Source organism: Gigantopelta aegis, chromosome 3 (assembly GCF_016097555.1).
Source record: "Gigantopelta aegis isolate Gae_Host chromosome 3, Gae_host_genome, whole genome shotgun sequence".
Lineage (NCBI taxonomy): Eukaryota > Metazoa > Mollusca > Gastropoda > Neomphalida > Peltospiridae > Gigantopelta > Gigantopelta aegis.
Genome location: NC_054701.1, coordinates 66,065,357 through 66,093,077, shown reverse-complemented (window position 1 = coordinate 66,093,077; position 27,721 = coordinate 66,065,357). Strand labels below are relative to the sequence as shown.

The following is a 27,721-nucleotide window of genomic DNA, read 5'->3' as shown; positions in this document are numbered from 1 at the left end:
GCTGCCAGCAGCTAACACCGCTCACCAGGTGCGTGGTCCACGTGGTCCAGTGTCCGCCGATACCGTCCGACGCCGTCTGAGGGCAGCAGGACTCCGTAACCGCCGTCCTTATGTGGGACCAATATTGACCCCTCGGCACCGCCAACAACGTCAACAGTGGGCGCAACAACATCAAAGATGGCGACGTGGCCAGTGGCAACAAGTTCTGTTTACTGATGAGAGCCGTTACAATGTTTCCAACGCTGATGGCCGAATCCAAGTATGGCGACGTCGACATGAACGTTACTCCGACTGCTGCGTTCTGCAGGCCGACCGATGGGGCGGGGGTAGTGTGATGGTGTGGGGTGGGTTCTCATTCAACCACAGAACACAACTTCATGTGTTCAGACAACGCGTTAATGCCGCCGTGTACCAAAATGACGTCATCAACAATCACGTCGTTCCCTTCTTTGCCGCTCACCCACGTGTGCGCTTGCTGCAGCAAGACAATGCCAGGCCGCACACTGCCAGGGCAACACAGGCGTTGCTGGCTCAGCACAACATCCCAACGTTGCCGTGGCCAGCCTTATCACCGGACATGGCGCCTATCGAACACGTCTGGGATGAAATCGGACGTCGCCTTCAGGCTCACGGACAACCTCAGAATATGCAGGCGCTGGAGGCAGCATTGGTCCATGAATGGAACTCACTCCCTCAGGCATTCTTTCAACGGCTTGTCAACTCAATGAGGAGACGTTGCACTGCCTGTTTGAATGCCCAGGGTGGTCACACGCGATACTGACTTTGACAATGCTACAGGTCGTCTCTTTCACATTTTTAACATGGACCCCCACCCTACTTTATGACATGAAACAATAGCCAAAAAGGAATTCAATCAAAAATTTTCAACACCAATGTGTGCCGAATTGGTGTAGCTCCAAATTAAATGTTGAAATCTTCATTTCGTTTTGTTTTTTTAATATTTTATATCCAATTTAATGAGAACCTGCGTTTCTTTTGCGTTTTAGTATATTAATGTTAATAACTGTGATCGTCCCTTAAAATACACATGGAAACAAATTAACACAGTGCAACAGACGTAGCTAAGTATGCATTGATCACAAGGTTCTAAGTTCCTCCACACAAGGTGAAGCTTTGGTGACCATCTTAGGATTATCATTTAGGAGTATAAATTTTTCTAATTATATGAAAATCAAGAAACCAATTTCAGAAACTGATAACAAAATGAAACTATCAAATTAAACAATACACTATTGCTGATGATATAGCAACATACATTGCTACGTCATTGTTCTTATCCACTATGTCAGAATCAAGGGATTTGGAGTAAGAAAAATATAGGCAATAATTTTGTTTAAACTTATTAAAATCTTTCATTTGTTACTAACGTAAGTTTCCATAAAAATGTAATTTTATATGATTATGCACTTATATCCTAAAACTTTTAAGCAAGACGTAATACGTTTAATTATTCAATATGTGAATGCATGGTGTAAAAGTTGTTTACCAGTCTATCTTTAGTTATTAACCAATGAATATGGTAATACTCTCTCTTCTGCTGAAACCTGCAGTGGATAAAAGTTGTTTACCAGTCTATCTTTAGTTATTAACCAATGAATATGGTAATACTCTCTCTTCTGCTGAAACCAGCAGTGGATAAAAGTTGTTTACCAGTCTATCTTTAGTTATTAACCAATGAATATGGTATCACTTTCTCTTCTGTTAAAACCAGCAGTGGATATAAACAGCATCAAACTATACCTGGTGCAGTTTCAGGAACTGGTCATCCTTCAGATCTTTGACAGGTTTGTTGCGAATATACTTCATGGTGTAGCACCCGTGGCTTTCATCAATTTCCTGCAACAGAAAACAACCACATTGTAAATCCTAGCTCACTTACAACTCTTATCACAGTGCTGTCCCAGGCACAAACTCTTGACTCTGTCACAGACTCCATCCCAAGACAACCAGAGAACAATTTACTACCACATTAGCAGCAAGGTTCGTTTTTGTTGAACGACACCACTAGAGCACACCAATTTATTAATCATAGGCTACTGGATGTTAACCATTTGGTTATTTTGAGTCTTAGACAGAGAACCATTAATAGCAAGGGATCTTTTATATGCACCAATCCACAGACAGGATAGCACATACCATGTCCTTGATAAACCAGTCACGGTGCACTGTCTGGAATGAGAAATAGTCCACAGGCAGGGATTGATCCTAGACGAACCGCTCATCAGGCAAGTGCTTTACCACTGGGATATTTTTTTTTTCTACACACTTTTGTACAGACAGGATAGCCCATATATACTGAATAAAAAAAAGAAACTTCCGATTTGTACATATAGTATTTGTTGTGTTAAAGAATTCATTGTGTAACGAAATTATATAGGTTGTATTAGCCTTGAGCTGTATTATCAGGATTCATGAATTTTATCGATTATTTTTGCTCTGTTAATCGTCGACAACGTGAAATTCAATTTGCACGTGCATGCATGGTGTGACATGTCCCGTGTAGTATTCGGTCAATTTGTTTTACTTGTCTTACTGACATTGTTGTCAAGTGAACGAAAACGCTTCAAAATTTGTAAAAAAAATAAAGTTTTTTTTACATTGTAGCATTTTTAGTATGCCAAGAATACCCAATAATTTACGCGAACAGGTGATTGGCATGCTTGATGCTGGCATGTCGACAGAAGACGTTGCAAGGCATGTTGGGAGTTCTAGTCGAGCGATACGAAATCTTCGCGTAAGATTTCGAACGACAGGAAGCACCAACAACTTGCCACGTCGTGGACGTCCGCGTGTTACAACGCGTGGTCAAGACCGCTATATCATGAACACGCATTTGCACAATCGATTTCAAACTGCCACTGCTACTGCTACTAACACACCTGGGCTTTATAATAACCAAATCAGTGGGCAAACTGTTCGTAATCGTCTGCAGGAGAACGGTTTACATGCACAACGTCCTTACGTCGGATGCGTTTTAACGCACCGTCATCGTCTAAATGGTCTTAATTGGGCACATGTACACAATCGTTGGATATGGCGACGCTGGAATACCTTTCTTCTTTCGGATGAATCCAGATTTTCTTTACAACGTGGTGATGAACGCTAGGAGAAATGAACGCTATGCTGACTGTTGTGTTCTTGAACAAGATCGTTTCGGGGGTGAGGGTTCTGTCATGGTCTGGGCAAATAAATCAACGTTCCATGATTTAATAAATCAACAACAGGCATACCTTTATGCCTTTCTTCGTTGGTGAAACCCTCAGCTTTGCTCTTTCAAAATATGTTGTTCGCACACTCTGACAGACCAATGGCTCATGTGCCAGTTGCATGGCAACCATATGACGTGCACCCATCAGAACATCTTCTTCGGTTGAAAATTGTCTGAAATGAAAAACAAATGTGGGTCATAACCTATATCTGCTGATTTTGTCAATGTGAAAGAAAGTAAGAAATGTTTTATTTAACGACACACTCAACACATTTTATTTACGGTTATATGGCGTCAGACATATGGTTATGGACCACATAGATTTTGAGAGGAAACCTGCTGTCGCCACTTCATGGGCTACTCTTTCCGATTAGCAGCAAGGGATGTTTTATTTGCGCTCCCCACAGGCAGGATAGCAAAACCATGGCCTTTGTTGAACCAGTTATGGATCACTGGTCGGTGCAAGTGGTTTACACCTACCCACTGAGCCTTGCGGAGCACTCACTCAGGGTTTGGAGTCAGTATCTGGATTAAAAATCCCATGCTTCGACTGGGATCTGAACCCAGTACCTACCAGCCTGTTGACTGATGGCCTAACCATGACGCCACGGAGACTGGTAAATTTGAAAGAAGGCAATCAATAATTCATAATGACATAAAAAAAAAAAAAAACATCCAAAAAACACCTAGAAATGCAAGTCTTTGGTCAAAAAGAGTATTACAACAAAAACTATTTTTTATCTTACTGTAACCTAATATTTGAACTATCAGTTAGGAAAAATGCATTTTGTACAATTTTTAGCAACAAATTTATAATCTTAATGTATGGATTTTGTGATCCAACAAAATTAAAAAACCCACTGTTAATCTTCTTTTTTTTATGCACACTTAACTTGACCTCTTAGATTAAGTATGCACCCCATGTTACAAATGGTTTGGTCTGAATATCCTAACAGTAATGAAATGGCAAGTGTACATAGTTATCAGTATTGTTAACACTCACGGACAGATGAAATCTTTTGCATATTCTAAAGGCTCTATGGGGCACTGATCCACCTCATGCCGCTGGTAGTTGTCTCGCAAGTTTTCACCAAACTGCTGAGGAGTCAAACCAAATCGACTGGCAATTTCATCTGTAATAAACAAACATTTAGTGCATAATTAGAACATATCTAAGTGATAAAATGAAAAAGTGACCTACAAACAAACAGCTTTGTTTATTTACTGCCAGGATGCATAATGAAATGCTTAGAAACTATGGGTGGACCAGAGATTTATTTCTACGTTTGGTTTAGAGTATCTGTGTTCTAACAAGAATTCCACAGAAGTAAAGGTTCACCTACTACAAACTTTTTCAGTGCACTTTTATGAACATGCATAGGTGCAACTATAAACCAAGTTCCAATGACCTAGGACTTATAGTTTGTGATAAACTGATCTGAACATGACACTTTCATGCAAAAGTTGACGCCGTCACTGGAAAACTAATACCAAGATCTTCCATAATGGCAAGACAAAAATTGAAATGTTAGAAATTTAAATTAGAAATGTGAGGTTCAAAGAAAAATTTAGTTGTTAACTAAAGAGGTCATTGTCATACTCGTTAAACCTATTTTCAAACCTGGAGATATCCAAATAATGTTTTGAATGTCCCATTAACTTCCGTTTTATAATTTATTATTGGGTCATATATCTTATGTTATGGGCTGCGTCCATGGGAAAAAGAATAGAAATGAAAGAGATGTTTGATTTGTTTATGCACTCATAACATTTTTATTTCGTTATATAGTACCGGACATAAGGTTTAGGATCACACAAATACTGAGAGAGGAAATTCGCTACTACTAATCCATAGGCTATTTTGATAGCGACCGGCCTCAGTGGCGTCGTGGTTAGGCGATTGGTCTACAGGCTGGTAGGTACTGGGTTTGGATCCCAGTCGAGGCATGGGATTTTTAATCCAGATACCGACTCCAAACCCTGAGTGAGTGCTCCGCAAGGCTCAATGGGTAGGTGTAAACCACTCGCACCGACCAGTGATCCATAACTGGTTCAACAAAGGCCATGAATTGTGCTATCCTGCCTGTGGGAAGTGCAAATAAAAGATCCCTTGCTGCCTGTTGTAAAAAAGAGTAGCTTATGTGGCGACAGCAGGTTTCCTCTAAAAAAACAATGTCAGGATGACCATATGTTTGATGTCCAATAGCCGATGATAAGATAAAAAATCAATGTGCTCTAGTGGCATCGTTAAATAAAACAAACTTTACTTTACTTTTACTATTTTGATAGCAGTAAGCAATATGCACCATCCCACAGACAGAATAGTACAAACCACAACCTTTGTACTGCCGAGACAGATGAGGAGTGTATCCAGGACACCTTATATGAACATAAACATAACTTAAACCTTACATGAACATAAACATAACTTAAACCTTATATGAACATAACCATAACTTAAACCGTATATGAACATAACCATAACTTAAACCGTATATGAACATAACCATAACTTAAACCGTATATGAACATAACCATAACTTAAACCGTATATGAACATAACCATAACTTAAACCTTATATGAACATAACCATAACTTAAACCGTATATGAACATAAACCATAAACTTAAACCGAACATAACCATAACTTAAACCGTATATGAACATAACCATAACTTAAACCGTATATGAACATAACCATAACTTAAACCTTATATGCACATAACCATAACATAAACCTTATATGAACATCAACATAACTTAAACCTTATATGAACATAAACATAAAAATCAAGTAAAACCGAAATAAATTGATTATGATAAGAAACTGCAATGTACCAAGTTTTGCTTGCTGACAAATGGAGTAGCCACTGCGTCTTGTGGCCTGTTTTATTGGTTCATGGTGTTCAGCATTCTCCCCTTCTTCGCCCTCCTTCTTTTCAGCATTTCGCATTTTCGGTATGTCAGATCCATAGTACAGATTGAAGTGTTGATACACATCCTTCAACTCGTCCATCGTCTCAACATTCTTTACCCTGGTAAACAGATAACAAGTACAAAACTAGTAAAGCCACAGAATCTTGTTTAAGTAGCCATTTTTCGTTAGCTTTTCTAACTAATCCTTTCTGCACAAATGGACAATAAATATAAATTTTTTAAGTTTTACTTTTGCTTCTTATTTATTTTTTCTGCAATGAGTTGGTAAGTTAAAATATACTGAACAAAAAAACCCACCCACAAATAATTTAAAATAAATACTATTTTCATGACAAAATTAATTTGGTAAATAGACTGTCAAAATGGGCCAAAAAGACATTGTTAATGTTAAGAGCCACAACAACCAATAGGGTTCAAACTAAATAAATTTGTAAAAAAAATTAAAGAAGCAAATTAATATTCACATTTTTTGGTTGCTCAATATTAATGGGATAGAAAAAGTACACCTGAGGTGATTGAAATTTCGACCCGGGACAAGGCTTGCAGAGTCCCAAGGTTGAAATTTCCACCACCGAGGGTGTACTTTTTCTACCCCACATGACTGCAGCATACGCTGAAGTATTTTTCTCTCATTCATTCAATAAATAAACTATTATTTTACACAAACAAACAAAGATGGCTGAAAAAGTAACTTCTTTATTTGACTACAAACTACACTACCCTATTTGCCGCATCTATTTCATGTGTTAAATATAATTTCTAACACTACAAATTATTAACAAGATAGCTTTTATAATGAAGGTTTTAATAACAAAATATTGATCTAAAACTAACCAACTCACATTAATATTACCAATGATGTAATACTCCCCATGTTAAACGCAATGACGTCATAGCATATACAAGACAGATTTATTCCGTATAGGCTGACGTCATGGAATGGGTCTATCTTGCATAGCTAGGTATGTTTATATACATGGCTGTTTAACAGAGGTGATTATTTCTCACACACCTTTCGATGTCTTCGGCAGTCAGCGGTCGAACATTACATGTGAGCACTTTGTCAATGTCAGAGTTCTGATCGAACTGATAAGTCTGCATCTTTTCAAAGAGGCGAGTCAGATTTTTCTTGCGAGAACACAACTGCATCCACTAAAAAACAAGACATCAATGGTATCAAATTATATTTAACTGGATCACTGCTAAGTTATGTGTGACATAACACTGTATAAACCATGTAACTATAACTATATGCATTGAAAAATTGTACTTATTTCAGACAATAAAATATATATGACTCACAGGACTGTTTGTTGTGTCTTTCTTTTGTTTTCATATATTTCTTGGTTAAATTTGTCACACATCTGAACTGTATATTTATCTACACAATTTATGGTCAATATTTGTTTCAAAGTTGTTGAGATGTTCACAAATTCCAGGTAAAATGTCAGGTAAGCAATTAACATATTATTACTAATTTAGTTGTTGGGTATAGGGCCTTCTTTGTCTGGTAATCCTGCCAACAAGAACCAACATCACAGGTCCGACATTCATAAGATGTCCACACACGTTTACCAGAAGCTTTATTGGTACAAACGACACAGTACATTACACGGGCCTGGTTTTTCCGAAAAGTTTGGAACACCGGTTTTATTTTGATCAAAGCTATCGCCGGCCAAATCCGCCACTCGAATCCAGTTTTCATCATCCACAGTGCCGATCGTTTCATTGTCTAATTCATTATCAGAACTGTCGATACTAGATCCATCTAAACACTCGATATCTGATTCATGAAAACCATAAAAGGATCCGACTGAATTGTCGCTATCCATATCGAATAAATCGTTGGCCATTATGGTTACCTGTATTCATTTAGAAAGTAGAAAGTCGCTTGCTATTTCCAGGAAATACAACCATTGAAACGCCTGTAATGGGTTTAGCCAATCACAAACTGCCTCTCGTGGACGCTTTGTCACACTATAACTGTCTTCTCATTACACCCCTTATAAATGATCCAATGGAAGAACGGTTTGCAACATACACTCGGAAAGCCACGATCGTGGCTTTCAGCAGTGAACCAGTTAATGAACTTATGTGATGTATCTCAGATTCAAATTACAAATGATATTTGTGCTTTGGTGTTAATAGTTTGGGGGATTTTGGTGGGGGTGATGGTGTTTTTTCACTTAACATAAGCAAAGGAAGGACTTACCAGAACTTTATTAGAAGTCTAATTAACTTTTAATATTTCGCCAGTAAACTTTTGAATAAATTAGCTACTTTCCAACAGTTCTTCACTAAACTTTTCATAAAATTTAAGAAAATGAGGGAAACAAAGACCCATCCTATTCAATAAGAGCCTGTGAACGAAAAGCTAATATTCTCAAATGTATAAATTAACATATTATTTGTCTGCCAAGTAGGTGTCTGAACAAACTTGGCAACAAAAATTAAAAACTCACTTTTTCATCCTGATGCCAGACCTTCCACAAATCATTAATATTCAATTCAGGTTCCACGTACTCCTTCCGGTAGAATGCAATGAATGGAACCTAGAAATAAACCAACGTTAACAAATTAGCATTCAGAGTCGCTGAGCAAATACTTGTCTGAACTGTTAACATGCAAAAGTGGTGTTACCGTTTCACAAATAACTAACTAGCTGCTTGTTAATAATTAATTATATGTAAATATTTTCTACAATTAGTTCTATTAGTATCATACGCATAATAATTTAAACTCGGTTACACTCAAACTTAGTGATGTTCCAAGGATTATTATTGAAAATGATCACTTGGGTTCTAGAGAAAAAGGTTTATTTAGCAACGTACTCAACACATTTTATTTACGGTTATATGGCATCGGATGGGTTCTAGAGATGCGATGATCAATCATAAAATACCATAATAGATTGTCATGGAAAATGTAACAGTCGGAAAAACTACATGTGAAATCTTCTAGGTCTTAGGCTGAACAGGGTTAATTTACCTTGAAAACAAAAAAATTCCAGACCTTTTCCAGACTTTTCCCCCCAAGACAAAAATATTTTTTTCAAGACTCACGTCACTCAATAATCAGTATATAAAATTACCTGAAATTGTTTCCAGCAACAGTTTAGCCTGAGAGTAAATACATCTCCCTATATTTTCATAAAATTTGACAAGATGGACCTTAAAGACGAATTTTCACACTTTTTCCTAACAACTGTGTTAACCAACTCACAAAAAAGGTATTTTTTCATACTTTTTCCAGATCTGGAAAATGGATTTTCAAAATTCCATTCTTTTCAAGGTTTTCCAGACTCCATACGAATGGGTACTCAGACTGCAAATTTAGAAGGATTCCGTGCTTCCATGAATTGCAGATGTTGGGTCTGAAGCTTAATACTATGAGATGGGATCTGAAAATATCTATTACTTCATCCCGCAGTATCTTAAGAAAATTTCTTCCCAAATTCAATGCCTGGTATTATTAAAGAAAATACTACTGTATACATAGTCTTTTTCAATTAAAAAGACCCAAAGTTTTTTAGTTTGAATCCATGACATTTCGCCCCCCCCCCCCCCCCCCAGCCAGTTCGCCCCCAGTCAATTCGCCCCCAGGTCTGTTCGCCCCCAGTCAGTTCGCCCCCAAATAGGATGTCAGTTCACCCCCAAGTGCAAAACCAGTTCGCCTCAACAAAGGTACCAGTTCGCCCCCAGTCAGTTTGGGTCATGGAAATCCTGGAAAGTCATGGAATATGTATGTACCCCTTACGCCTGAGTGTAATAAAGTTCTGTTCTAATATACGTGTTTGTTCTGTGTTACACTAAACACTCAGTTACACTGTTAGAACAAAAGACCAATCAAAAAGCACATGACTTGTTCAAGTCGATGAGACATTTCCGGTAGAACAATATCAAGAGTTTACTGTTAAAACATTTAATCAGTACTAGCGAAAGTTTTCAAAGTGACGGTAATAAAACATATTTTGTTACAATGCCAGGAAAGTGTAAAGATGGTTGGATTCAACATGAAAATTATGTAAAAAAAATTACTCCCCAAGTACTTCGTTTCAGCCTGAGCCATGTTTTCTATCAACAGACGACATGTGACATGATGTGTTGTTTTAGCGGCAATTAATGTTTCTGTTTAAATCCATTCGTGTATCATTGTTTTGACATGATAGATTCAAAACAATAAAAGGGTTGCTACAAAACACGCCTTCATAAAATATTAATCAACTAGTTTATTACGCTGTAACGTGAGCGTGGGACTGTTACTTTATGTCGCGTATGCGCTGATGTGACTATGTGAAATGGAGTACCGGTATTTAATTTTTTTCTTTCTTTTTTCTCACTTCCACCCTGTGTTGAATAGTTAGAAATCACTACCATGGAATGATAATACAAATCAAGTAATTATGTTTTGCTTTTGGAAGGCAGTTTATTCTTTTTTAGTTCATAACAATTTCCTGCTGGCATAAACCTAAAATATATACACACACACACACACACTTTAAACATCCTTCTAAAGAAACGGTACAATAATTGTTTAAAAGTAAAAAATCATTGGGGGCGAACTGACTAAAAGTTGGGGGCAAACTTACAAATATTTGGGGGCGAACAGGCAAACAGTTGGGGGCGAATCGTCTTGGGGGCGAACTGGTACATGGGGCGAACAGGTCAAACTGGGGGCAAACTGGCTGGGGGGCGAAACAACTGGTACCCTTTTATTTTATTACCCCAGCGGTCACTCATAACAAGGAAAATATTTTCCATATTTTCTCAGTGAGAAATATTCTGCATTGGTCGAACGAACAATACTATTGAATAATTTGACACTTACAAACCAATGACGTTGTCGGTACTAAATATGACGTCATCACTATTTGACAAACACAAAATGACGTCATGTAGTTTAAAGAGTTTGCGTTTACAGCTCTCTGTTTTTGGTTAAATTTATAACAAAATGTCATTTTAATGCAATTCATTATAGATGTTGTAGCAGAATAAAAAGAATTTTTGTTTTTGAAAATTATTTATGAACGTGATTAAATTACAAAGCTATAGCAATTCTTAGAACAGTGCGTAAAGTGGTTTACATCGTTTCTATACAGGTTGGCCTTTGTGCATGTGCATCAAAAATAAAGGCTTAAAGAGAAAAATAGCTGAGGTAATAAATAGAATAACAAACTCTGTACCAGTTATTATCAAATTTATGTCCCTCGTGAAATAATTTCATTTGTCACTCACTAAAGCTCGTGACAACTGAAAATTATTTCACTCGGGACATAAATTTGACAATAACTGGTAACTCATTTATTATCCTCTTTATAATTCACATCTTCCCAAGTACATAACATATTCTAATCAATAAAAATATTGAATCGAAAGTTGATCAATTGGAGAAATATTTTTTTAAACTAATGACCAACAATGAAATTCCACCTAATTCCAAACAGTAATCAAACATATTATGAGGATTGTTTTGTACAACTTGAGATAATCCTTTATCACAAATAACAGTTTTATCTCTAAATGAAGACCATTTGGTCACAATGGTCAGGTTTTGCAGCTCCCTTGATTGTGTCTTTCTTTAGTCATGTTTTACTTTTCAAATAAAGATATGCAAATGTGCACACAACATGGTGTATAGAGTTTCTTGTTTAAAACAGAAACTTACCTCAAGGCGTTCTTTCCGCATGAAGTTGACACCATCCCGAATCTTGTTAATCATGGCTGGACCCCGTCGAGAGACATTAGAAAAATGTCCACTCTGTTCGTAATCCAAGTATGTCTACAAACAACGGAACATTTATTATAATATGAACTAAAAGAATTATAAGGATATGAGTCTTTGAGTAACGTAACAAATAAAAACAGTACAAACATTAAACAATGAATATGTGTTTCACCAGTAACCAATCGATGAATGAATGGATGTTTAACCAGCATTACCGTCAAAACAAAAAACTGTATCCAAGGCCAATTAACCATCTGCCACAGCTGGAATAATTAACATCACTTTTTAGCATTAACATTAATTTAGTTTATAAATAGTTACAAAGCAGCACAAACCTAAATTCCCAAATGGTTTACCTAGATGTAGCAAAATACCCATGGCACCATCTATAGTAATCAATTTTAACTGAAAACTATGTCTAAAACAATAGCTAAACAGGTTTCTCCACTTCAACACAAAAACTAAATTAATATATGTTGAATGGATTGACCGAGGTGGTTCGATCCTGCGATCCAACCACATCAGGTGAGCACTCAATTGACTGAGCTAAATCCCGCCCCGTCAAGTTTGTCCAACAATACCTGTGTTGAGATGGACTTCTGTGTGAAGGCCTGCTTGAAGATCCATTCTGCTTCCTCCTCCAGCTCTCCTTCTTCAGGCTCCTTCACCGGAATTCGCCGTAGCTGTACAAACACACAGCAAACATTTGGTAAGATGAAACCTAATTTATAAAAATGCAAAAACAAATTCTTTCGAGAAACAGCCCAATGTGCCCACCGACGGGGGACTGATACCAAACCAACCACACATCAAGCGAGTGCTTTATTACTGGGCTACGTCCTGCCACCTATATGAAATAATGCCTAAATGAAAATCATACTTCACAGGATATCCCAAAATCAAAAGTTACTAAAACATTAACAGACATCAAGTAAAAGAAAAGCATCTGTAGAAGTAAAAGACAAGCATCTACTCACCTGGAATCGTTCAGGCATATCCTCCTGTCTAATAACATTATCTCGATCAGTCAAGTGACCACGCTCCAGTTCACTAGGCTCATAAACCTTTAAAGCAAGCAAAATCATTAATTCACACACTGTACTAAAAATTACACACAATATGGATACTACCATGATACAGGAACTCTAAGAGGAAGCCATATGTGTGTGTGGGGGGGGGGGGGAAGAGTTGATATGTTTTAAACTCGTGTTACAGCCACTCAGACCTCTGAGAATTTAATATTTCTGTACACTATTTATGTGTTACGCAAAAATGAATTCAGGTAACCCTTTTTGTGTAACCTGTTATGTCCATGTAAATAATGTCCTAAATATAATGCGCGAATGGAAAATAGGTTATGCTAAATTATATTTGTGTGAACGATGCATGAACAAAACGATCGTTCTAGAAATTTTCAGAGGCTTGCAACTCTAAACAAAACAACAATATATGTATTTTTTAAGACATTTGCTGATTTGGATCTAATTTCTTTATAATACCACAAGTATATCACAGTAAATGATCATTATTTCACAGACAATAGAAGAACATTTCAAACAGTGATCTTACATCATAAATAGTCTTTTTGACGGCTCGTTTCCTTGCTTTCTTGTTTCTCCGAAACTCCCCATCTTCTCCTTCATATTCTTCTTCATACTGGGGGAAGAAAAAAAAACGTAAAGAATTGTAATGAAAATTAGAGTGAACAAAATCTCATAACATCAAAATATACTACCAAGGAAGGAAGTGTTTTATTTAACGACGCACTCAACACATTTTATTTACGGTTATACGGCATCAAATATACTACCAATTTATGGCACACAATACTATCTGCTACTGGATGTCAAACATTTAACAATTCTGATATAGTCTCTTTATACCTAAATACACTGTCAATTCATGGGACACAATACTAACATGTCGCTGTTTATGTATCTGTTTTTAACAACACCACTACAGGACATTTATTAATTAATCATCTGCTACTGGATGTCAAACATTTTAATAATTCTGACATGTCTTCCCACTCCATCAAAATACACTCACAAAATTAACATGCCACTTTTTACGTTATTTCAGATTAACCACACCACTACAGCATATCATTAATCATCATTAATTCTGACATATAGTCTTTAGAAGAAGTCTATATTTTGCTATTCGCAGCAATGCATCTGTTATATCTATTTTTCCCAGAAAGGACAGCACATACCAAAACCTTTGTCAGTGGTGGTAGTGGAGCTATAGCTGAGATGGGGAAAGACCAACACGTCTGTCAAGATGGTTCAATCCTATGACCCAGGCACATCAGGACAAACTAGATTCCAACCTATTTTAATGGTATACTGTATATACCATTCAGTATCGGTATAATGTCTATACCGATTTACTGTACCAAGCTAACCTCAATATACCGAAATTTCGGTATTGAAAAATATTCTTGTCGTTTAGTAAAAAGTCTTAAAAATATATCCCATGACATTACTCTAACTCAATCTGGCTGATAAGAAGAGTGTGTGGGCATCATATTCCCAACAAAAGCTGCAGGAAATTTAACACCCCAAAACTACTCGATATCAGAATTGTGTTAATACCAAATACCGTACCAATACCAAGGTAAATTACCCCCAAAATACCAATATCAATGTCAATACCACCCAGCTTTATATAGAAATATTAAATTAAATAAACGTAGCTCACTTCTTCATCATCCTCCTCCTCCTCTTCCTCACCGTACTGTGCAAATTCATCAAAGTCAAAGTCGACTCCAAAGATGTCCTGTGCTTCTTGTAATGTCCTAAAAATAGATATTTTGTCATTCTGTTGTACAACTAAACTTATGGCTCCAGCAGTAGTCTGCGATTGTTTCTCCATTAGCAATTTGTTAGAAAAAACCTGGTCTAAAGAATGAAGAAAAAAAGCTGATCCTGGCATATAGCAAGTGACTTTTTATATGCACTTTCCCACAGCAGGAATAAGGCCATAATAAAACAAATGCTAGGTTTACATGCATTAATTTTCAAAACTGGGGGGGGTAGACAGAGAGTGAAAATTGAAATATGATCTTTTATTTTCTATTTTTAGGACACCAAGGAAAAACTTTTGGGGAAACAATAAAAAAAATTAAAATGGGGCAGGCAGTGATGAAAATCTAGGATGTATTCAGTTACGTGGTGAACTGTTATGTTCTAAAACCGGCCTCGGTGGCGTCGTGGCAGGCCATCGGTCTACAGGCTGGTAGGTACTGGGTTCGGATCCCAGTCGAGGCATGGGATTTTTAATCGAGATACCGACTCCAAACCCTGAGTGAGTGCTCCGCAAGGCTCAATGGGTAGGTGTAAACCACTTGCACCGACCAGTGTTCCATAACTGGTTCAACAAAGGCCATGGTTTGTGCTATCCTGCCTGTGGGAAGCGCAAATAAAAGACCCCTTGCTGCCTGTCGTAAAAAAGAGTAGCCTATGTGGCGACAGCGGGTTTCCTCTAAAAACAGTGTCAGAATGACCATGTGTTTGACGTCCAATAGCCGATGATAAGATAAAAAATCAATGTGCTCTAGCGGCGTCGTTAAATAAAACAAACTTTTATTTTTTTGTTATGTTCTAAAATTAAATATCGGTGGAGGCAAGTTTCTGTATGTTTGGGTTATTTTATTTTTTCAAATATATTTGGACAGTCACTGTAATACAAAAACTGAACCATACAACAAATGTTTGTTATGCAAATATACCTCACATATTTACTTGGTTACTTAAGTACAAACCACATTGTTAACAACTACGATAAATTACTCTCCTACTTTTAATTACAGTTAGATTTTGTCCAGACAGAACTCTTGAAAAAAACCCAATACAATGACAAATACCACATACTAGATGATAACTATGTCACCTATATCAACTTCGCTGAGATCGCATAGGGCAAAAAATTTAATTTTGTGCCTTTTAATGGAATACTCTCCAAGAGGGATGAAAGGATATGACATAATCTAACATCGTCAAACGCATTATGAAGTATAAGCAAACACGATGAAGTCACATTAATTACATCACATACTTCGGAGGATTCCACCCCTTTTTAAGAGTATTCTATAAAAGAATCCTGAAATGGCAGACAGCGAAAAATTGCGTGCTTTTTGTCCTATGCGATCTCAGCAAAGTCTAGATAAGTGACATATTTATCATCTAATATGTGGAATTTACATTATTGTAATGGTTTTTTCACGATTTCTGTCGGGACAAAATGTGGGTAACATTTATCAGTAATTACAGGTAGGAAAGTAATTTATCAGTTGCTAACAATGTGGTTCAGATTTTAAGTAAAAATTGCATGAACCAACTTCCGACCCTCTCTTCTTTCTCTTATTTACTTTTGGACTGTCCTTCTAAAATGCTCCAAATTATATAAATATTCGGCCTAGCAGTCAATTCTTTTTTTTTTTGGCTTGTAACTTTTTACTTTTTTTAATTTTTTTATTCTATTAACTTTTTTTTACTAATTGCTATTTTCAAAACTCTGCCCATTTTCAACTCTATCCCCCCACCCCCCACCCCCTCCCCATCCCGAGTCAGGCCACCGATCTTATCGGAGGTCAGACTCTGGATGGGCGTGTTCAAAACCCTAGTGGTGTATGGGCACGTTAAACTACGTATCTATCTATCTGTTTTTTTAAATACTGTGCCCTGAATAACCCAATAGATCCATCAGGATGGACTAGTCGTATCAATCAAAGTACCTCAACCACTGGGCTACATCCTGATCCCAAAACCAATAAAAGTCCTAATTGCATAAAGGTGTACGACTGAATAAAAAAACAAATTAACACTTACGAATCACTATGAATAATGTGTTTCTTTTTCTTTCCCTTGCTGATAGAATTTCCTTGTTCATCAACAATGAAGTCATCGATATCTGTTCACAAAGAAAAAAAATTGATTCAAATCACCAAAAGATAATACCCAGTTTTTTTAATAAAAAAACTAAAAAGGCCATAACTCGGTTAACAAAGGGTCTTTGATATATGGAAATCGAGAATTTTTTTTACCATAAAGTTAACAAAAAGGAACCAGTGGTAATCACAGGTTTGTAACATACAAATGAGTGGAGTCAAACATTTATATGAATATGTCTCATTCAAAAGCTATTATTAAGTAGTAAAATATTATAGAAAAAATAGTAATCAAATTTAATATTCGATATAAAAATTACTTTGAGCAACAAAAAAACCAGCAGTAAAACTTTACAGGGTCTCGAAAAGCAGGCATTTCTGTGAGTGTTTTTTATATACCAGAAACAAGGACAGGCCAATTTCCATTTAGTGAAAAACCAAAACTGTAAAACAACAAAAATCAAGCTGATTATTATCTCGAAAATCTGATCAGCAGAATGAACTAAAACGAACAACAACATACCAGATTCCTCCTCTTCATCGAGATCTCCAAACTCATTTGTGTCAATGGCATCCCTGTGCGGGGCAGGGGTGCGCTCCCCTCCATCTTCTCCCTCCTCCTCCTCTGCTCCCTCAAACAGCTCGTCTTCTATCTTGTGCTTGCCAGCCTCCTCTTCTTCCTTGTCACTCACTTCATCGTCAGACATCATCCGAATACGCTTACGTTTTTGCTGTCAACAACAAAACAATGTGGGTAAACTTTATTGTAATTTAAAATGTCTTCTTATGTTTGGTTTGCATTTGTTTCTTTTTAAATTACCTTCTGGCTTCACTAAAACATGCTACAGATTTTTAAAATTATATTAGCGCTATGATATAGTAAAACCACCCAAGGCTAGCCCTGCCACTCGCCAAAATCACCAATTGGCGTGTAATGACTGATATTTTGTGGAAAAAATAGATTTGCATTTTTTAAAGATAATTTGGCGAAATTTTCTGATGAACCAGAGATAGCCCTGCCACCGTAGACTATTACTTCACTATGACACATGATGTTTTTACAATATCATAGTGTTATAAAGGCTTAGAAAATAGTCTTATATGTCCATGGCTATATATACTCTTCAAAAAAAGAAACGCAAAAGGGTACAAATGGGTTATAACTCCGATTTTATGTTTCCTACCGGTTCATGCTTTGTGAATATAAGGTCATTGCATGTCCCAAACACATTCCCACGGTTACATTCGATAAAACGCAGCTACTGTACAATAAAGTTCCAAAATGTGAATATTCGCAAAAACGCAGCCACGTGCAAACCATGTCACCACTGCACGTGCGTTGTCTGCACGTGCAACATGAACACCGACAGTATAAAAGTGCAGGGTGTTCGCTTGCCTGGCCTCTGTATCTGGCCGACAGTTGACAATCCAGGACATGCCACGTCTCAGTGAACCGCAGAGAAACAATGCCATCGGCCGACTAGTCCCCAAGCACCATCTCCAGACTGTGGGACCGTTACCAGCAACATGGATCAACACGTGACCTCCCTAGATCCGGTCGACCACGGGTCACTACCCCCGGGCAGGACCGCTACATCCGGGTACGCCACCTTCGGGAACGATTGACTACTGCCACCTCCACAGCCGCAGCAATATCAGGTTTGCGCAGGATATCCGACCAGACCGTACGGAACCGCCTACGTGAGGTAGGAATTCGTGCCAGACGTCCAGTTCGAGGTGTCATCTTAACACCACAACACCGTCGACTCCGACTGCAGTGGTGCCAGATTCATCGACAATGGCCTCAACTGCGATGGAGACAGGTGTGGTTCAGTGACGAGTCCCGATTTCTGCTCCGACGTCATGATGGAAGATGTCGCGTGTATAGGCGTCGTGGTGAACGTTATGCGGCAAACTGCGTGCAGGAAGTGGACAGATTCGGCGGGGGTAGTGTCATGGTGTGGGCAGCCATCTCATACACTGGCAGAACTGACCTGGTCCACGTGCAGGGCAACCTGAATGCACAGGGCTACATTGACCAGATCCTCCGGCCACACATCGTTCCAGTTATGGCCAACGCAGTGTTCCAACATGACAATGCCAGGCCTCACACAGCACGTCTCACAACGGCTTTCCTACAGAACAACAACATTAATGTCCTTCCTTGGCCATCGATATCACCGGATTTGAACCCAATTGAGCATCTATGGGACGAGTTGGACCGACGCCTCCGACAGCGACAACCACAGCCCCAGACCCTGCCCGAGCTGGCAGCAGCCTTGCAGGCCGAGTGGGCCACCATCCCCCGGGACGTCATCCGTACTCTGGTTGCTTCAATGGGCAGGCGGTGCCAGGCAGTTGTCAACACACGCGGAGGCCACACCCGGTATTGACTCCAGATGACCTTGACCTTGGTGGTGTGTCCTATCACTTACTCACAATGGACTAGAGTGAATTGTGAACAATCCTGCAACATTTGGTAATTATCGGACTCACCATTCAATAATTAAATCAATTCTCCAAATGTTACGACAATGTGGTTTTGCGTTTCTTCTTTTGAAGAGTATATTTGTAAATATCTTCTTGTTTTCATTTTAGACTTCAAACTTTACTTTACTCTGATCAAATAGCAGGAAATAATTATAAAACTGAATATGCTTTGGTCTTTTGGAAAACACATTCTCAGATAATCTATTTTATGAAAACTTGCCAACATGAGAGTAAAACAGGATAATCCATATATATTTTGAACACTATAAATCTTGTTTTTAAAAACATTTCAGAAATTTTCTAACGTCAGATCAGCTTCTATCTTCTGACCAATATATCTGGTAATGCATTAATCTGAATATTAAGTATAGTCTCAGTGTTATACACATACCTTTCTTTTAACCTTTATTCCCAGATTTTCCTCAATGAGGTCAAAATCTTCGTCTGACAGCTGATCATCGAGTTCATCTCCGGATTCATGTTTCCGTTTGGTCCCATCATCATCCGACTCTTCGTCCCCTTCATCAATCTCTTCATCTGCTATAAACCCCTTCATCTCCTCAGCAATTCTCGCTTCATCTGTAAACAACAACATGGGTTTAGTTGCATCTTTTCAATAAACATTTTGCTTATACAATAAACAAAATGTATCTGGTTTGTCAAAAAAAAAATATATGAACAAGTCACAGCTTTCACTGCACTCTTAATTTTAGGAAGATCAATGCTTGATTTTAATATTTAAGACTGTTCATACACAAATGTAGCTTGACAACAATGAAACGTCAATGTGGTGGATGTGTGAACTATAGTCCTTCCTAGCAGTGAAAGTTGTTTTGTTACAAAACTATATTAGTACATTACAATCTATTTATTTCTCAGCCAATAGGTTTGGGTTGTTTTTTTAAAACCATAAAAAAAAGTTGGAGGTGTTTATTATTTTTTTTTTCCAAAAAACTTCTACTTTTCCTTTTCTGTCAAGTGAAATTGAAATTATTTACAAAAAGCGATGTTCATCAAGGCAACATCAAGGCTGGGAAGGACTAACAGGGACCAACAAATTTTAGTATCTCCTAAATTCAATAAAGCTGTGAAATATGAGTAAATTGACATGAAAGTTAAACTTGATCTGTAACAGTACATGATAAAGCTATATACAAAATTTTATCTCATTATATCAAGGCACTGTGAAAAAAACACCCAGAAAACTATATGTAGAACAGAAGGATGGACAGACAGACAGTAGAATGGAAATGAAACCTATAGTCCCCTCTGCTTGAAGCGGTAGGGCACTAATAAAGAAAACGATGAGAAGTGAATGCAGAAACACTGGACGAGTATGAGGCCACGTCATAGAGATACATGACATGTATTTAACCTAGGATACATGCAAAATTAAAGACTTTCAGCACAACAGCAAAAGATTACCATCAAGTCCTTCTTCATCTTCGTCGTCGTCATCAATTCTGGCTTTCCGTCTTTTTTTGTCGTCTTTCTTCTTTGGGAATCGGATCTCAACATCAGACCCTTCTCCGGAGCTGGTCCCATCAGACTCCTCCGCCTCGTCGTGAAAGAACTCAGACATTTTTCAACTTAGTTGCACCTTAAATCAAAATCAAGGTAAGAATATTACAAGCTGAAACATCTGTCATTACTACCCGTCTTTCCAGGTAAAACTAAATACCTCCACAGAAAAGTGTCAGTCATAAGAGAGTCATCCATGAAGTATGTATGCTAAATATCATTGAATTGTTTTTAAACAGGTCTGTATATTTCACATTTCATCATTGCACTTTACAAACACACCATTCTGTTTGTGAGTTGATAACACAGCTTTAATTTTTTTTTTTAAGGACACTACTAGAGCACATTGTTTAATTAATCATCAGCTATTGGATGTCAAACATTTGGTTTCACCCTTTTCCTAGGCCATTTTGCTCCAATTTTACATAGGTCTATATTCAACGCCTTACATTTTATAAAATTACAAAATGTTTGACATCCAATAGTTAATGATTAATAAATCAATGTGCTCTAGTGATGTTATTAAACAAAACAAACTTTAACTTTACATTTTATAAAATATTTATAAAGGAAACAGTTGTTTTGCTAACTAGTAATTTAGTATTCGTTCGTCATATTTGCCACCGATGATAAATTGCAGACAATGTTATGGTCAACGATGATAAACTCATTGTAGATGTTTTTACTTTCAGTTGATAGTTTATTGGAATGGAAGGTTACATTAATCCATATACATCAGTAGCACACACAAACAACTATGCATTGGTGGTGGATATACATGTGTATTAAGTTGATATTAATACCATTCCATATAACATTGTCTAATGTGCAAAAACTGTTATATCAGTGCTATCCACAATAAATACACAACATACATAATGTATACAAAAAATATTACAACAAATCAGGATTAAAAAAAAAGAATTAACATTTCAGTTATACATGAAGCTAACAGAGCTCACCCCGGTTACTGCAAAATTTTCAGTAATTAATTATAAAATTGCCTTTATTAAACACCCCAAAAGGTATTATTAATTAATAAAATATACCTTTTATATCTTTTGCCATTCATTTATTAAAGCAAGCACATAAATTACATTAATGTTTATTTTAATTAAAACAAAATTGTATTTTTAATGAAAAACAAGTGCCCCGAAAATGGTGAAAATGCCCCAAAAGTGTTTGGTCTACCATGCCTTGCCTAATTTCTAGGAAAATCACTAAGGAGTATTCCATAAAAAAAGCAAAATGACAGACGGCAGAAAATTGCACGTATTTTGCCCTATGCTATCTCAGCGAAGTCGACACTGGTGTCGTTGGTCTCATATGTGGAATCTGTGTCAATATAATGGGTTTTTTACAACTTGTGTCAAAATTTGGGGAAATATAACAGTATTTAAAGGTAGGAGAGTAATTTATCATAGTTGTTAACAATTTGGTTCAGGGCAACCAACCTAATGGAAATATTTTTCTGGAATTTTCTGGTATTTTAATTTTTAAGCACGCGAACGCCCCTTTCAAAACAATACCGTATATTGCTGTGTATTAGCCGACCTCTTAGTTTGACCCTAAATATCTAGTACAAAATCATTGGCCTTGTGTATAAGCCGAGGTCATCTTTTGTCTAATTGTATGTTGTATCGATTTCAATAATACTATTAACAAATTGACTTGTGCTTTTCTTGTTCATTATATTTGTTTTCCCTTTAATTATTACAAAAACGGTACTCGCGATCGCAATCAATGCGGCAATGCTAACATCTACCATGCCTTGAATAATAATTTAGAACTGATAAAGCATAACAGACAAAATAAATAATTCATGCTGTAACAACATATCACTGCACACGAGTAATTAATTTATTCACTGGACAGCAAAAGGTAAAATCATTGAGGCATGTTTAATCCCTCACCACACACACACAAAAGATCAGGTGGTCCGTGACTGTAGCTGTTCACTGTATATATGGTATGGTCATGTGACAATTGTGGGAGTAATTATCATCCTGAAATTCATGTTATGTTTTTTCAGTCGATAATGTTAATAATGAGCTTAATTTATTTATGGCATTACTTTACAGTTTAATGCACCCTCCCAACAAAACAATAATTATTAGAAATATAATACTTGTTTAAAGAAAAAACACTGTTTTGTATCTTAAATTTGCTATATGAAAGACTGGTCCCAGCACAGGTCAAACAAAGATGGCAGACAGTTGGAAAGAATACATTTTTACCATTGAAATGACAATAAAACAATTAATTTTTTATTATTATTCATCAAACTTATAATGCATTCAAAAACAAAAAACTGCATATTGCATGATGGGGTGTTTTATTTATACTGTGCACAAATTATTGTTACTTAATCTGTGAAAGGCTAAGGGTCTGATCAAAATTTATAAGACACAGTCGGGCGTATTTTCGATCGGAATTTTATACTCCAATTTGTTGCCTCCATGTATAAGCCAACTCTCTTCTTTTTGAAAGTGTTTCTAGACTTCAAAAGTCGGCTAATACACGGCAATATACGGTAGTTTAAAGCATGCAAAAACGCCATTTTCAAAAATATAAAAAATAGTTTTAAACAGCGCCATATTTGACATACGTAAAACATAACAACAACCAAAGAGATACATAACAATAATTTTGTTTTATTATTTATTGGAACGTTATGTATTCAATAATAAAAGTATAAATCAATCCAATACTTTATGGCTTGTTTAGTAAAACATGCTAAATATATTCATCAGTGTAAATAAAGTTACTATACTTAGTACAGCAATTAACAGCATTATCACACACACGCACGCACACACACAAATACACAGACAAACCAAACATCAAAAATCATCACCAACTCCCCTCCCCCCTAAAAGCCCCACTTTATTAGCAAATAGTGTAGTACAGTTTCACTCCCACCTACAGATTAGTAATAAAGTGACAAACTTGTGACCAATGTTATTTTTATGCAGGTACATTGCCACATTTGCACGATTTCATCAGTGGGATCGAACTAATTTGTGGTTAACTGAATCGGGGACGAAATGTCTGGTACCCACATTAAAGACTTGCTATCATTCTGCATTAGGCTTACATTACTATTAGATTAGCACTTTTCGCGGCAAAATCTAACAATGGTTTGTAAAAATTTACATTTTTTATAGTTTAACTTACTTTAAAAAAAAACAAGATTGGTAGGTATATTAATTAATTAATATTAATGTCATGAATGAGTCACAGATTACTGGTAGCCAAATAGTATTTAGTGAAATGTTGCACGTGAAAGTATACGAAAAGAACTTAAGAAGAGAATTGTGGATCCGTTTCTTTTGTTTTCGTACGATCGCAAGTTCAGGTTTTTACACCCTGTGGCGAAGTTGCATGCATCGCCATAGAACCAATGTCTGCCCCATAGTAATTACTATATGATATTTGAAATATCTTTAAAATGAATACATAAACGAAATAGCTAGTAAGACAAATTTCATACATGGCTTCAGTTTACTAGATAATAGATTGTCAAAAACATTTTTATTGGTCGGCTGTTGACAAATACAGCCAATAGACAAACGTCTTAGTAATAGCACGAAACAGTCGATAATACAAAGTTCAGGTTGCAATGGAGAATGCAAAATGATAAACTCTGTTTAATAAACTCGGCATTTAAAAATATAGAAAATTAAAAATATATTCAGAGGACAAATCGGCCCACATTGAGACAGCTCGGCCCAGAGTTCTGAGACAACTCGGCCCACGTCGAGACAGCTCGGCCCAGAGTTCTGAGACAACCCGGCCCACCGCGAGACAACTCGGCCCGGAGTCCAGCGACAACTCGGCACATGGACAATCTTGTCTATTGTTGAACAAGTGTTTTTTTTTAAATTAAAGTATTCTCACAGAAATAAAAGAATGTGTTTTTTGTTTTTTGTTCAATTGATAAATTGTTGACTGGTGACCCTCATGGACTATGTGAATGAGGAGCAGCGTGTGGTCTGTGAACGCCTGGTCAGTCTTCAACCAGTGTGAGGACCAACAACGATGTGGAGGACTGGCATCACCGACTGAACCACTGTGCCCTTGGAACAGCCCCTCCCTTCTACAAGTTGGTTCCCGTGCTCCACACTGAAGCCAGGCTGGTTCCTCTGACATGCCGGTTCGTCTCAGAGAGGAAGATGCGACGGCGACAGAGGAAGGCTTTCAGGAATCTGCAGGGGAAAATTTTCTAACTGTGGGGACGCTACACAGATGGTGAAGTGTCCACTTCGAGATTCCCGTCTGCCTGTGGAAAGCTGTACGCCCCTGTTGCACACTGACTTTTATCTTTTGTTGGACGTTTTATTTCTATGTTCTTTTGGTGATTGGTGTTTTATTTGTTTATTATAACTATTTATGTATATGTGTTCTGTTGGGTTTTTTGTGTACATATGTGCGTATGTATTTAATGTAATAAATGTGGGAATTTGCTTCCACAAAAAAAAAAAATGATTGCGAATTTGGAAAATATTCCGGATATTTGGCATTAATTCCGGAATTCCGTATATGGGTTAAAAATTCCGAAAAGTTGGTCGCCCTGTTGGTTCAGACTTTAGTTACTATTTTAGTACACCTCTACACTCTAGTCTCTACATTAATGATTAAGCTATTAGTACATGTTTTAACAAAACTGTTCACTTAAAATTAAAACAAATATGTGTCATTCATATTCAAAAACACTATAAAGATACTCGAACACAAGTGAATGGACGTGAACAAACCTAATGTTTCCTGCAAAACATGTCCAACAGTCACAGTGGGCCGAGTGGCTAACTCAACTGAAAAATGAGAAACAATAAGCAATAATTAATACAATAATACCCATTAACATTCAGCATATGTATGTAGTAGCAAAGTATCCAACAACATTTCTTTAAAATATTTAGGAAAAATGCATTTTTAATTACTTTTTTGGCTAAAATTCTCCTTTTACCACCGGAAGCCTTCCGTATTCTGTTTTTAATTTACCTCAAAATAATACGAGCACTAAGTTGAAAAGCGAGTGCACAAAAGCCAAAGTATTTTAAACATGAACAAAATTTGAATTTGTGGCAAACCTAGACAAAAATACGATATTAGATTTTTGTTTACTTTGAATTAAATGGTATATATTTCGTAATAAATTACCGTAGCTAAACAAGCTATGTCCTCGAATCAGTATGTTGTATTGGTCTTGTGTAACTTTAGATCGAACATCGACAGTCACAGTCATGTAGGCGTCGGAAGAGTTAAAGGAACAGACCCTAGTTTTTAAACACTACAGCATATTTTTCACTATTAGAGCCGTTTATGATCACTGGAATCAAACATTACTTATATTTTACTTTGTGGATTATCCATTTCCGAAGAACCGAAGTGTTTCTGGTTATTATGGTGTTTGTAGTATTTTTTATATTTTAAAAAACGCACGTGCGTCTGAGAAATAGCGGTTAATTGATTCGAGTTCTAGTCTATTGTTACGGATATTTTCTGGTTTGACGTCACAGACTCTTCTTTCACTCTATTGTAACTTTATCCAAATGAGTTACAGGTTTGTAAATTAACTAAACTTAAGAGTGTCCATTTTTACGGTTAAAACTATAGGTCTGCGCCTTTAAAGTGTGTTTTCTTTAACGACACCACTAGAGCACACTGCTTTATTAATCATTGGCTATTTGATGTTAAACATTTGGTAATTTTGACATATAGTCTTAGGGAGGAAACCCGCTACATTTTACCATTATTAGCAAGTAAGAGATCTTAAATGTATATGCACCATCCCACAGATAGGATAGTAGATGTAACAGAAAAATTAACCTTCAATGAGGAGATTTGAACCACAGACTCTCAGTGTGAGGGTCCAGTACTCTATCAACTGAGATAATAGAGAAATAACCACTAGCTAGGAACACTTTATACCAACATTAAGTACATATATATACCACAGCGTTTGATATACCCGTCATGGTGCCCTATCTGAAATGAGAAATAGCTTAATAGGACCACTGACGGGGATCGATCCCAGACTAACCGCACATCTGTCGAGTATTTTACCACATGGTTACGTCGCACATCGGAAGATGCCAGCTAGTAACTAGCGAAAGGGTGGACAGTATATGTGTACCCTTTCAACTGGGGACAAGGCAATTCATAATCTTTATAGTTGAGTAGACTAGTGTCCCTGCCTCTTCTTCCTCCTGCCTCCGATCGAGCTATATGCTGATTTAGATGTATTTTGTTGTCTGCTCTGCCTATATTCAAGCACACGTACAGCATTGGATAGCATCGTTCATTTCATTTTTTTTTAAATACATGTATTTATTATCCATATGGTCTCCAATGAACGGTTACATAAAATTTAATATCGTATTCTCCCCAATCTAATTAAAATTAGCTCCACTATTACATGTGGATCTAAAGACAGCCAGTTGGAGCTCATGTCCACCAATCAAAACCTTACTTGCAGAATCCTGCCAGTGATTTAAAACTAACAACACTGCGTAGTCCCCAATGTCCAGGTAACATTTCGTCTGTAAATAATAATTTAAATATTGACCAATCACACTTCGCCTTTTATAACGTTATTTGGGAGCATACAAATTCTAAAAATATCGGGCGAGTCTATTTTAGTGGCCGCAGTACAGCGAACCATACCAATACGTACGGGGTGGGTTATCAGTCTTCAATTTTACATTAAATATTATTTATTTATTTATAAAATTTAAAAAAACTAAATCAGTCTTCAGTTTTACATTACAAATTATTTATTTTATAAATAAAACATGTTTTAAGGCATTCGTAATTCACACGAAACATGTCGTATACCCTCAGGATAATTCGGAATGTTTTCAAATTATTTTTAAATCACTGGCAGGATTCTGCGAGTAAGGTTTTGATTGGTGGACATGACCTC

At 36.9% G+C, this 27,721-nt stretch overlaps 1 protein-coding gene across 1 annotated transcript in view; it reads right to left on the bottom strand.

Annotated features, from left to right (window-relative positions):
* Positions 1-25,778, bottom strand: part of LOC121368500 (transcription elongation factor SPT6-like) — a 54,306-nt gene extending 28,528 nt beyond the window's left edge. The window contains exons 1-17 of the mRNA XM_041493237.1: positions 25,737-25,778; positions 25,551-25,607; positions 20,698-20,872; positions 19,664-19,851; positions 17,306-17,513; positions 16,724-16,805; positions 14,595-14,691; positions 13,461-13,547; positions 12,869-12,955; positions 12,473-12,574; positions 11,832-11,945; positions 8,630-8,719; positions 7,180-7,319; positions 6,069-6,265; positions 4,233-4,362; positions 3,252-3,402; positions 1,762-1,857 (exon numbers count right to left, since the gene is read on the bottom strand). Of these exons, the coding sequence (XP_041349171.1) occupies positions 1,762-1,857; positions 3,252-3,402; positions 4,233-4,362; positions 6,069-6,265; positions 7,180-7,319; positions 8,630-8,719; positions 11,832-11,945; positions 12,473-12,574; positions 12,869-12,955; positions 13,461-13,547; positions 14,595-14,691; positions 16,724-16,805; positions 17,306-17,513; positions 19,664-19,851; positions 20,698-20,854 (1,926 nt within the window). The 5' untranslated portion in view covers positions 20,855-20,872; positions 25,551-25,607; positions 25,737-25,778. The remainder of the gene's footprint in view (positions 1-1,761; positions 1,858-3,251; positions 3,403-4,232; positions 4,363-6,068; positions 6,266-7,179; positions 7,320-8,629; positions 8,720-11,831; positions 11,946-12,472; positions 12,575-12,868; positions 12,956-13,460; positions 13,548-14,594; positions 14,692-16,723; positions 16,806-17,305; positions 17,514-19,663; positions 19,852-20,697; positions 20,873-25,550; positions 25,608-25,736) is intronic.
* Positions 25,779-27,721: the final 1,943 nt, after the last annotated feature.